General features: G+C 32.2%; 1 protein-coding gene across 2 annotated transcripts in view; it reads right to left on the bottom strand.

The window, feature by feature from the left end:
- The window catches only part of LOC118197776 (LETM1 domain-containing protein 1), a 106,088-nt gene that overhangs the window by 35,916 nt on the left and 57,922 nt on the right, over nucleotides 1-12,250 (bottom strand). The window contains exon 8 of one of the 2 annotated variants that reach the window (XM_085825806.1): nucleotides 1,808-4,839. The exons of the other annotated variant lie outside the window; for it this stretch is intronic. Coding sequence (XP_085681932.1) covers nucleotides 4,834-4,839 — 6 coding nt within the window. The 3' untranslated portion in view covers nucleotides 1,808-4,833. Of the gene's footprint in view, nucleotides 1-1,807; nucleotides 4,840-12,250 lie in introns of those variants that run through there. 2 annotated transcript variants of the gene reach the window in all.

Raw genomic sequence — 12,250 nt, 5'->3', positions numbered from 1 at the left:
GGCTGAGATTAGGACAATGGGGGAGAATTGGACGAAAGGACTACGTAACCAAATTTCCATCCACACACTAGTACTATTTCCAGCATTCTCTATATTCTCATTAGTGGAGCTTTGATTGTTTTCCTTTCTTCATTGGTATGCCGTAAAAATCATGGTCTTTGTTTCTATCATCCTTTGAGTCATTATATTATTTGCTCATTCAGAGCCTAAATTTAGCAAATGCTCGGCTGAGCTTTAATTCTTGCGAAATTGTAATTTCATCCACATCCCCAATTAAGACGAAGATTTCCCGGTTTCCTCCTGTGATTAAAATCGTACCGGTTTATTCGCTGCTATCCCTCATCCCCTCTTTAGACACCCCTACTGACAATTTATTTCCCATTTCGTCCACTGCTTTTCAACACCCCCTCATCAATACCCCTACTCACGGACGGGGGACTTTCCCCCAATTCAACCCCCCTTTCAAAAAGTCGTTCTTGAGAGGCACATTTCTTGACATAGGGAACATTACATAGCAAATGTCAACTATGTACCAAACATCGATACACACATTTGCAAATATACAAATGAAGTAGGAATCAAGAAAAAAAGAAATGTTTAAAAGGTAAGAAAATATTTATGTTAACTTTTTTTAGGGATAACAGAAAGCTCAAAATTTGTCAATCAGTACTATTTCATAATGCAATAAGCACAGTTTTATTCATTTAAGAAAATTTTTAGTAATTCGCTGCTCAGTGTAAACTGTTGTTAAACTTAAAAACACTTGAAAAAAAGTCATCATATGTGCGTTCGGCGCGCACACACATACTAGTTGGTTTGGTTTGTTACACTAGAGCTGTCTTAAGAGGAGGGGTGCCTTCGTGGAGGGACTTTCTAAGGGAAACTGGCTCGCATACACGTTACACATGGAAAAAACTACGAAAACGTTCATGCAGCCAGTCCGTCCACTGAGATTCGTGCCCCGCACAAAACTACCAGTGTTCAGCGACTTTATCGCTCGGGCCCTTATTGGCCCTCACACATACAAGAAAAAAGTAGATGATTTATGCTGAAAAAAATATTCTGAAAAAGGAACTGCGTTTTTTAACCGTTTACATCTGTTGTGCCGAAATAAAAATGTAATCAAAAACAATTTTTTGTATTCGAACGAACTTTATTGTGTGCACATGAATTATTATTATAACAACGTATGAAAGGATATAAGTTGAGAAAAGATTTCGAAGAAAATAATTTTCATTTTTAACTAGGAGCTTCGCTGCCAGCCTTCGTCTGGCTTTTAAATGTACCGGAAAAATGGCTGAAGGGAACACCAAATGTTAAATTTAAAAACTGCGTAGAATTTTACTCTGCAGAACAACTTCATAAAAAAAAGTTACTATGTATAACAAAATTACAAAGAAATAAACAATATCCTTTAATACAAATATTAATTATCCTAATAAATAAATTAACCAACTTCCCTTTGCAAAATCTTAAGAACTCAAATGGTATAAAGGAGGTTAAGAACTTTATTTCCTAAAAAAATCACTCAAAACTTTTCAATATCTTAAAAACTGTGAAATGAGCAATATATAACATAAAAGAATACAAAAAACAAAAAATTCTGAAAATCAAAGTATAATTAATGATATTTTATCTTATATTTTCAAGAGAAAAAAATTACAATGAAATAAGCTATATCCCTTAATAAAAATATTAATTATCCTAATAAAAAATTATTCAACTTTTCGTTGAAGGGAAAAAATCATGCGGAACGTTTCAATATCTTACAAACAATGAAATAAACAAAAAATAACATGAAAAAAAAAAACAAACAAAAAAAAAAAAAAAAAAAAAAAAAAAAAAAAAATCCGCGCGGAATTTTACTCTGCAGGGCAAAATAAAAATGTATTATATATATATATATAAATGACAATGAAATATGCCAATCTCTTAAAAACGATGAAATACCATAAAAAATACGATGAAAAATTGTTGCCAAACCCATATTTCTAAAAAAAATGAAACAATTTAAAATGATGCGATTTCATCAAAAATCTATCAACAACAATAAGACAGGAAAATTGTTGCCAAAATCACATTTTTAAAGATCTGAGAAGTGTACTCTGAAGCTTCATTTAAAAAAATTTTTAAAAATACAATATATTATTATTTTTCCAAAATTCTTTTGCAAAAGCAGTTGCAAGGATGAAAGTTTAATGTTTCCAAAAATCAAAGAAAAATAAACTGTACATTTAAAGAAAAAAAAAAAAAAAAAAAAAAAAAAAACCCTTTTTATAAAAAATCCGGTTGAAATGGTGTTAAGCTCCCTTTGTTAAATAAATTCGTACTGAGTCGATTTATTGAAAGACGAATTTATTTTAAGTTCGTAAAATAGCTAAGTGCCTACGTTTCATGACGATGTGAAAATGGAGTGTGTAGAGTAAAATCTCGCTTTCCTATAGCCCATTATGTCTCAAAATGACGTGATTTCGTCACAAAACATAAAATAAATTCTAATTCTAATTTCGAAAAAACTGCTTCGAGGTACACTGGCTCTTAACTAGATGCACCTACTATGTGCCAAATTTCGTAGCCGTGGGTCTATTAGCTTATGCGCAGCGCGAACGAAAGACACACACACAGACACTTTCTTTCATGATATGTAGAGATTTTTTCAAAAAGAGATATCATATTAATTTCCAAATAATTTAAATCTGCTGTGCTGAAATAAAAATTTAATAGAGAATATTTTTTGTGTTTGTTTATTGTATATGTAGGATTTACTATTATTACGTGTGTGTGTGCCTGTCTCAAAGTAAATATTTCAGTTATGTATAATAAAAAGTATAAAAAAGAATTAAACTCGCATAACAGCTAATTGCGAAAGAAAAATTAGAGCCATAAATCGCTCATTTTTTTTAAATTACATTAATTCCATTATCTATTAGAAAATAATTATTGCAAATCATCTATTTAAACGACATCTCTAAGAGGTCACCTTTCTAAGGAATCTGTATTTTTGAGAACATAAACAAACATTGGTAGTGAACATCACATTTTTAAGACCACCACATGTAAGATGCTCTAAAAGCATGAATGGTTGCATTTAAAGAGGACCCATTACTTTTAATAAAGAATGTAACTTTAATCTTAATTAAACATGTTTTTGGTGTGTGTGCCAAAATAGTGATACCATGGTTCTGTTGCTTTAGAAATGTGTGAAATTAAAAATATGGATACTATATAACAAAAATGTTATTATATTCAGATTGGATTGGATTGGATTATTCAATTATGGCTAAACACACGAGGGCTATGTGCCTAAAGGGAGGGATGCCTTCGTGGAGGAATCTAAGGGAAACTGGCTCGTATACACGTTACACATGGGGAAAACCACGAAAACGCCCATGCAGCCAGCCCATTCGAGGGATTCGAACCTCGAACCGAACTACCAGTGTTAGCGTCTTTACGGCTCGGCTGCTGGTGGGCCTATTATATTCAGATACACACCTTTTGAACACGTCGGAAATTCATTATTCTGTTCAGCATAATTTGTCTGCATAAAATATTAAATAGTATCAGAAATCAAAAGCTAAGTCGAAGTAGAAACAGTCATCTCTTCTAAACCATTTTAATTGAAGTAAACAGACGTTCGTCTTATCGTAAAGTAAACACTTATTTTTCAAACAGCGGATAAAACGAGAAAGAGGGAATTGGTGGGGGAAGGCAGCGAACGAAATGACACTTTTTCGAGCTCTGGATGAAATGAGAAAGGACGAAACGGTACTAAGCCAATAAGACAAGGTCTGGTATTTTACTTTATTATTTAACTATTCATCATAAGTTTAAGAATTATTTAAATTTTTATTTGTCTTTACATTTTTATTAAATTTTACTTATAAGTATTTTATATTTCAGTTGCTAATTATTATGTTACTTTAATTATTCATTATTTTAATCACTATTTTTTATTATTTTAATTATGAAGTTTTTTAATTTATTATTTTAATTACTAATTAATGTTATTATTGTCATATTTATTTCCTTTCTTTCTTTATTTTTTCCTATTTTCCTGACGGCCTTCCGTAGGCGCTTCTGACTTTAAAAACTAAGCCCTGACAGCAATAAAAAATTTAATAATGAATCATATCCAGTGCACCAAAAAATAATAGCCAAAATAAAGTGAATTATTTCTACTCAAAAATGTGACGCAAAACTCCCTATCGCAGCACTACCCAGTTCCCGCGGGGTAGAAAAGCTCACGTGATTCAATGCGATGCGACGTTTCAAGGCCCTTTTTAGGGCCGTAGACCGATAAAATAGGCTCAGGATACGGATACCGATGGATTTTACCGAAAGTAACGAGTAACGATACGATAGTAACGAGTACTGGTTCACCGAGTAACGAATACATACGGGTACACAATTTCTCGTTACTTCTACAGCACTACTTGGCACACTTCCAAAAGTTCAAATTGAAGGATTACAGAAGCGTGTTTGCCACACAAGAAAAGACATATAGTTACAACTTCACACAATAATAAAACAAAAGCACACTTTTGAAAAATAGACAATAATAATAAAAATAGTAATAATAGAATTCTTAACAATATTTTCTCGATTATGCAACAATAAAATTGGATGTGGCTGGATGGTGTGATTCCGTTTTTAAACCTTCCTTGACAGCCGGCAGTATCAATTCTTCACCGATGGTATGAGCTTTCCCCGATTTAGCAACTAATTTTGATATATTATTTAACGTTTTTGCGATGATGCACCTTTGTTTAAGACACTCATGCGGGTTGGAAAGGAACTGAAGGCAGTCACCGCACAGGATGGGGTTTTGCACCACTAAGCCTAATTTTAGAAAAAAAAAAGGTTTCAGTTCTGGCATCGTAATTTTTGGTACTATTTTAGATTATTACTTGAGCTCTTATATATGTTAAAATTAGCATTTAATAACCTTTCTTTCTTTATTTTACATGAAAATATATTTAAAAAATTGTTTATCTCGTAAAATAATTTTCAGTAGTGCTGTTCAAATTATTCCAAAGGTTTTACTGACAAGATTCATTAATAGAACAACCCAATAAAGACTATTACAGTAAGAAGTAACAAAATTTAAAATGAAGATTGAGTGAGGTAAATCTCAAAATACGGAGAAGCGCAAAGTCCTACATGGCACGTTCCACAAGCATAATATGTCTGTTGCTTTCTTCTTTGTTTTAGAACGGTTTGTGAACACACGGTGCACCTTCTTTGGTTTTTTTTCTCTCTTTTCATTCATACAAAGTGCAGGAAAATGCCTACCAGATAATTGGATAGATGTTGGTACAGAACTGACAGCAAACTGCTTTTCTTCTTGATAATTTCCATAGTTCTTGAACATTTGTTCAATCAGTTTCATTTTAAATTGAAGAAACACCATTTTAATGTTATGTTTTTTGTCAAAAATAATGCTGGAGTTCAATATTGTTATATGCATCAGCCCAAAAAAACAATTTCTTGTACCATTTAACTGATTTTCGAAAACATGAATAACGTGTCATAACTGCGTCTCCATGTCTACACCACCCATGATTTTGTTATAATCTATAATATATTTAGGTTTTAAAATGTCTTCTCCAGTGATTTTATCTTTTCTGCCAGATTTAGCCATTTCTGGTCCATATATGCTCATTAGCATAAAAACATCTTTCTTTTTTTCTTTAAAGGGAATGGTGTTCATGTTGTTTTGCTGCATTATTTCCAATTCAATCTATTTTAGTTTTTTTTCCTGGAAAGTCTTTATGCATCCTTTTTTGTGTTTTTAATACTGTTCCGCAAACATTCGTTTTTATGGAATGCAAGTATTCCGCAAGTGATGGAGAAATGAAGAAGTGATCCAAATATAAATTACACCCTTTCTCACATAAGTCGCTCATCAATATCTTCACAACTCTTTACCATAGCTGCTTAACATTTCTGTGTCCTTCCTGCAGTAAATTAAAAACATTCCATACATAACCGGTAACTGATTCGCATAACTTATATATTTTTACACTGTAATGTGACCTTTTGGATGGAATGTTTTGTCGAAAGCCAAGACATCCTTTACAAGCAAAAAGGTATTCATATATGCAAATATTTTCCTTGGGTATGTAGCTTTTTTTAAATTTAGTTTTTAGATTTTCTACAATTAGTCCTAGTTTTCCCAACTTTTTAGCGCTCTTGTCTGAGGTGAAATGCAAGAATTTAAAAATATTAAGGAATGTATCTCCAGGCATAACTCTATCGAAAAACGAAGTAGAAAATATTTCATTTGTAGTGAAATACATTTTCAAATTAAGTTTCTTGACAATACCCATCAGTATCATCATTGCAAAAAATACTTTTATATTCTCAGTATTTACATCTGAAAATCTGGCTGACTTAGAAGTTGACAAAGCACTTTTTTAGTGTTTTGAGCAAAACTGTTTGTTTCTTCAGCAATCAAATTTAGAAGAACATCATCAAAGAAAATATTTAAAAAATCAATTTCTCTTTCAGCATTTTCAGAATTTATTCCCGGTGTTCCAGTAAATGTATGGGGACGCAATTCCCAAGCGCAAGAGTCCAAGATAAAGTATCTTGAGTCGCACTTTCACGCGAAGTTGAAGGCAGGCACTCACTGAGTTCTGTTTCTGACAAAATGTATCAGAATCACTATAAGTATCACTTTCTAACTCTTTAGAAAATGAATCATCAATCTCATCCGTGTTAGTAAATGGTTCATTCACCATACGAGTGTATTCTGCCTCTGATAAATAATATCTTTGCGCCATAACAGACTGGAGTTGACGCTTTCGGAAATAAAAAAGGAAGGACCAAAAATACATCTAAAGGCAATGCAAAATGTAACAAAGCTCCACATAATAACCCTAAAAATCGTAAATACTAGAGGGAAGAAAAGAATAAAAAAATCTGATATAAATCAGACACAAGAATGTTTATATTAGCACCTGGCGATTTATAGAGCCCAACTTTGTTTACATTATGCTTCCCCTCCACCCTCGCAACAGCTGATGAATAAAAACCTGAAGATCAGGAACCTAAAACTGTTCATTTCAAAAGTAATGGACATAGGGTGCCATCTAGTGGCTTTTTAAAAAATATTCCAGCTTAAAATGCATATACGCATTGCCCGTCCCCTGAATTTAATCTCTAGTGATGTGTGAATGGGACACCTGGCTGTGAGAGATGTTCTTAGGGAATGCGTATATGGGACGCCCATCTGAAAAGGTTTAAGAGGCTATCAAACCATCATCACATTTTTTTGATGAGGTTGTCAGTAAGCCTGAGACAGACGGTGCCTTCAGAAACTTGTCCCTGATGTTCCTGAAAAGCAACAAATCTTTACTTTGCTTGTCAGGTTGAATTTTTTGCAGATGCTCCTGCAAAAGAGACAGTTTCATTGTCTCATTAGTCACTTTGTTACAAAGTTAACACACGGGAACACTTCAGGTATGTAGAATTGTATTGGCGACAGTTTCATTTATTAACTAAAATCATTGGGGGCAGCAAAATATGATGAGGGAAAGATAACTATTTATCAAAATTACTAATTCACAATCACATAAAGAACTAATAAACACAATTACCTAGCCGACTGGTCAAACAAATAATGAAAGTAAATCAAAAGTAAGGGAAAAGAAACTGAAATGAAGCAAAAGAAACATGGCAAAATGGAAGCTAAGAAAGTAAAAGAAATACTATTCAAATCAAATATTCATACTAAAAGGAAGCTCAACTTATGCACAGTGATTAATGGCACATAGGAACAGGTGACACATGTGCTGTGCCAGTTGGGATCAGAGAACTGCAGTGTTGGGTTCTTCAAGGTCATCATACCTAGAATTCAAATTCGTCTTGCCATTCTTTAAATTGTGTGAGGGTAGCTGTCATATAAGTGTGTTTTTACAAATGGTGCAAGCTGGATAATAGATTTAATTATTTTTTTTTGGGGGGGGGAGTTTTAAAATTATGCCCAAATGTCAAAACATGCTCATTGTCCCTTTTCCGCCCAAAACAAGTTCACCACCCCAGTCGAGAAACAATGATCCATTGCTTTAAATTTCTGCTCGAATGACTGGCATGAGTTTGTCAACTTCTGCATAAACTTTCATAGTCTGATGGGATTTCATAATTGGATAAGATGTTTAAGCTGTACGAAATACATTGGCTTTTATGTCTTAAAGCAGTTTTTACTCTTTATCTTACATAATTTAAAATGCACACTTTTGATATTTAAGATGATAACAAAATAAGATGACATTTTTAAATTTTAGACCAGGAATTTCTTCTTCCAATCCTTTGGCTTTTCTAGCATGGATTGCACTATTTACACATTCAACTAACAGGAATTTTCATTTATCCAACATTTGGCATTTCCCGAGCTTTCCAGATAGTCAAGCTTTTACTGTACTTTGAAGCTGATAGTTAAAATTATGTTGCCATGTGTTTATTAGTATCATCAAATAAAACTTATGTGAGTAACATTAAGATGTCAAAAAGTTAAAGTATTCTATTTAAAAGAAGTCTTAATTCTAGAACTACAATTTCTCAAAATAATTTTTCCCCCAATGGCTGAAAGTATAAAGAAGTCATTGGAAATTCTGATCAAAAAAATTATTGAAGATGATACTGGCAGTTTGCCAAAAAAGGATTAAGCAGATATCACTGGATAAATAGTTAAACATTCAGTAAGAGTTCTGACATTTCTAAGCAAAATTTCTATCAGCTTTATTTACTTATCCATCTGAACATAATTCAGTTTAAAAATCCACATTTGTGACATTTTAAATTTTAAGCAAATTGTATTAATTTGTAATTCTTCTTTACTTGAAACAAACTAGGGATATTTATTTAGCATAATGAGAGTCAGTCTACAAACCACATTTGACCTGGCAAATCATTTATTAGATCTATTTTACTCTGATTGAAGTATTTAAAATTAACTGAGTTTAAAATTAATTGGATTATGGAAATTTATTCTTTATTTATTATTTGAATTATTGAAATATCAACTTATGGTCTTATATATGTTCTTATATTTGCAAAGTATGAATTCTATTTTGGATAAATTTAATGCTCTTCCAAACTTCCAGGACACTAAGAAAACAAAAAGATTCATTCATTCAAAATCAAGTTGACTGAATTTTAGTATTCACACAATAAAAAATCAAAAACCGAGTTATATCTCAAATTACTGCCAAGAATTTTGAAACCCACTATTCACATTAGATAATATGAAATGATTAAAAAACTGAATTAATATAAATAATAAATAAAAGCATAATTATTTTTGCCTGTGTAAGGGTCACAAAATTCTGGAAATAAACATGAAAAAAATTAAGGTAACTCCTTGGTCAATTTTCATTCAAAATCATTGGTTTAGTATAAAGCATTTCAAAACTGGAAAATCAAAAAGGAAAGAGGAGAAGCTATAACCCAACAATGTATAAATAACATCATTTTAAATACAGATGCAAAAATTTGTCATAAAAAAGAAAAAGGATACTTGGAAATGATGTATTCCACATTAAATAAACACAAAAAATATGTCAGTTTTTATAAAAATAAAAAATACACATTTTTTTCTTAAACTAACACCATACTATAATTATCAGTAGCAACAATTAAGGCAAGTCAGTCAGCGCCTGCTACAAAAAGTAAAGTCAAATGAGTCAAGTTTGGTTTTATAAAGTGCAATGCAAAATACAGTACAAAGTTAGTAATCTGGACTTGTCGGGACTTCAGCGATTCCAGATTATAGATCATCAGTTTAAATCTGGTAAGATGGCATGCAGAAATTATACAATTAAAAATATGAAACCGTAATTTATGAAATAAAGAGCAATTATTATCTAAAGGGTATCAAAATTTAAAAAAAAAAAAAAAACAACAACAACACCTTAATATTTGTTTACTTTATTAAACATTTCTTTCAATGTAAGTTGTTTAAGTTGCTTCTTTTTTTGTGCTTTTGTGTTTTCTCTTTAATTTTATAAACAGACATAATTTCTTGTTCGGTTACAAAGTTCCACTGTTCAAGTCCTGTAATTGCTGTGTCAAGAATACCGACTAACTTGTCACTCGAAATTTTTTCGTTTTCAATAACCTCTCTGTCACTTTTTTCACTATCGGAAGCGGTATTTTCTGGATCTAGAACCATACTACAGATTTTGCCGTCCATTAATTGATTAATGATTGAGGCATTGTTGTTGCAATGAAAAACTTCTGTTATATCAACTTCATTTATTACCGCTTCTCCACATTTCTTTACAAAATCCAATAACTGAAAAATTTCACCTTCAGTCTGGATGCCCGAAAACCTTCAAATTCGCGGCTATCTTCATTGTCCTCACCATGATATATGGTAGCTGGCCATAAATTATGCCAAGCATTTTTTAACGTATCTGGAGACACATCCTCCCACAATCTTGCGATGCTCCACACAGCAGATTTTATGCTAAACATTTTCAAAAAGTCTTGAATAGTCTTGTCATTATTCAAGAAATTTAACATAGATTTTAAAAATGCTACTTTTTATTTGCATTTCAGCGCGTGCACTATTCCCATATCCATAGGCTGAATGATAGACGTACAATTTGGAGGGAATCTAATCTAATCTAAGAAAATAAGCCGTACCGCCGAAATTGGCACAACCGGCAATTTAAAAGAAACAAACCGAAAGATAACTGGATAAACACTACAACAGAATAAGGACTACTTATCCAAAAACTCATTCTCCGCTGGAGATGTGTCGGTGTCACCAACGGGTCATCTCGACCTTCATTCAGAATAGAAACCACCTATTTCTTAACATAAAATGACTAAATTGAACTCAAGACAACTGCTAACCTAAACAACAATTATAAAATACAAATATTGCCCAGCTTAACGAACAATAAGCATTTACAGTTTTCAGTAAATTATACATTGTATGTATACAAATTACATTATAATTTATGCAATTCAACTCAAAAATTTAAGCAATTAAACAAAAGGATCGAAATATACATAATTATTCAAATTGGTAATAATTTTTATAAGTCCTAATTTAGCTTTATTATTATAATTTGGAGGGAAGAATAATATGGATACATTATCTTTCATTAAAACTTTAAGTGAAGTATGTGCCGAACAGTTGTCAGCAATCAGGACTATTTTTGAGTCATCAGGTAAACCAACCGAATTCAAATGTCGCCAAGCCTCGCGTATAAAATGATTTTCAAATCAATCATTCATCAACGCTTGTATCATCCATGCTCTTTTATTTATGCGATATATAATGGGGAAAATCATTACTCCTTTAAATGCTCGAGGTCGTGCATGTTTCCCAATTAGGAAAAGTTTGCACTTGTGTGTTTCTGCAGCATTTGCGCATGCTAAAATTGTTAGTCTCACTTTGGAATCTTTGACACCAGTTGGAGCCTTTTCTTTAGAGGTTGCCAAGGTATTTCACAATACATATTGCCAGAAAAGACTAGTTTCATCAGCATTGTAAATTTGTTCTGGAAATAATTGTTCACTAGTAATGAGTTCAACGAATTCATCTTCAAATTGTTCAACAGCTTCAGTATCAGCTGAAGCTTTTTCCCCTGAAATTTTTAATTGTCTTATACCATGGCGATTTTTAAATTTGGTTAACCAACCTGTCAAATATGTGCACTCAGTGTTTAATTTCATTTCTTCATAAAATATTTTGGCTTGAGCCATTAGCATTGGACCCATCAATGGCACGCCCTTGCTGTGATGCTGTCTGACCCATTCAATCATCACTTTGTCATGATCGTCACTTTTAGCATAACGAACCCTTTTTCTGTTATTCATTGCAAGTGGGGTTTCGGAATCCACAATAAATTCAAAAAGTTCCTTTTTCTTTTTGCTTATGTCATATACAGTTGGCTTTCCAATGTCATACTCCTTGCATAATTTTGAGACGGATATGCCTTTATCCATTTTTTGCAGCAATTCCACTTTTTGTTTGATGGACATTGAAACATGCTTTCGCTTTGTAGATCCTTTGGTAGCTCCAGAATTGGAAACTCTTTTTGACATAATCAAAAGTTCAAGCTTAATGTTTATAAAATTGCTCTAACAGTCTGCAAAAAATAATAAGCCGAATTCAATTAGAAAATTAAGGAACAGCGCAATCTGCAACATTAACTGAAATGCCTTAGAATCAGTAAAGATAATTTTAGCCTAGCTTATACCATCCGCTATACATTAAACGCGCATGTGTAAA

Source organism: Stegodyphus dumicola, chromosome 10, assembly GCF_044657685.1.
Source record: "Stegodyphus dumicola isolate Sdum_Otavi_A_Nest chromosome 10, ASM4465768v1".
In the NCBI taxonomy this organism is placed as follows: Eukaryota; Metazoa; Arthropoda; class Arachnida; order Araneae; family Eresidae; genus Stegodyphus; species Stegodyphus dumicola.
The sequence above is the reverse complement of the archived record's forward strand: the minus strand, read 5'-3'. Positions and strand labels throughout refer to the sequence as shown.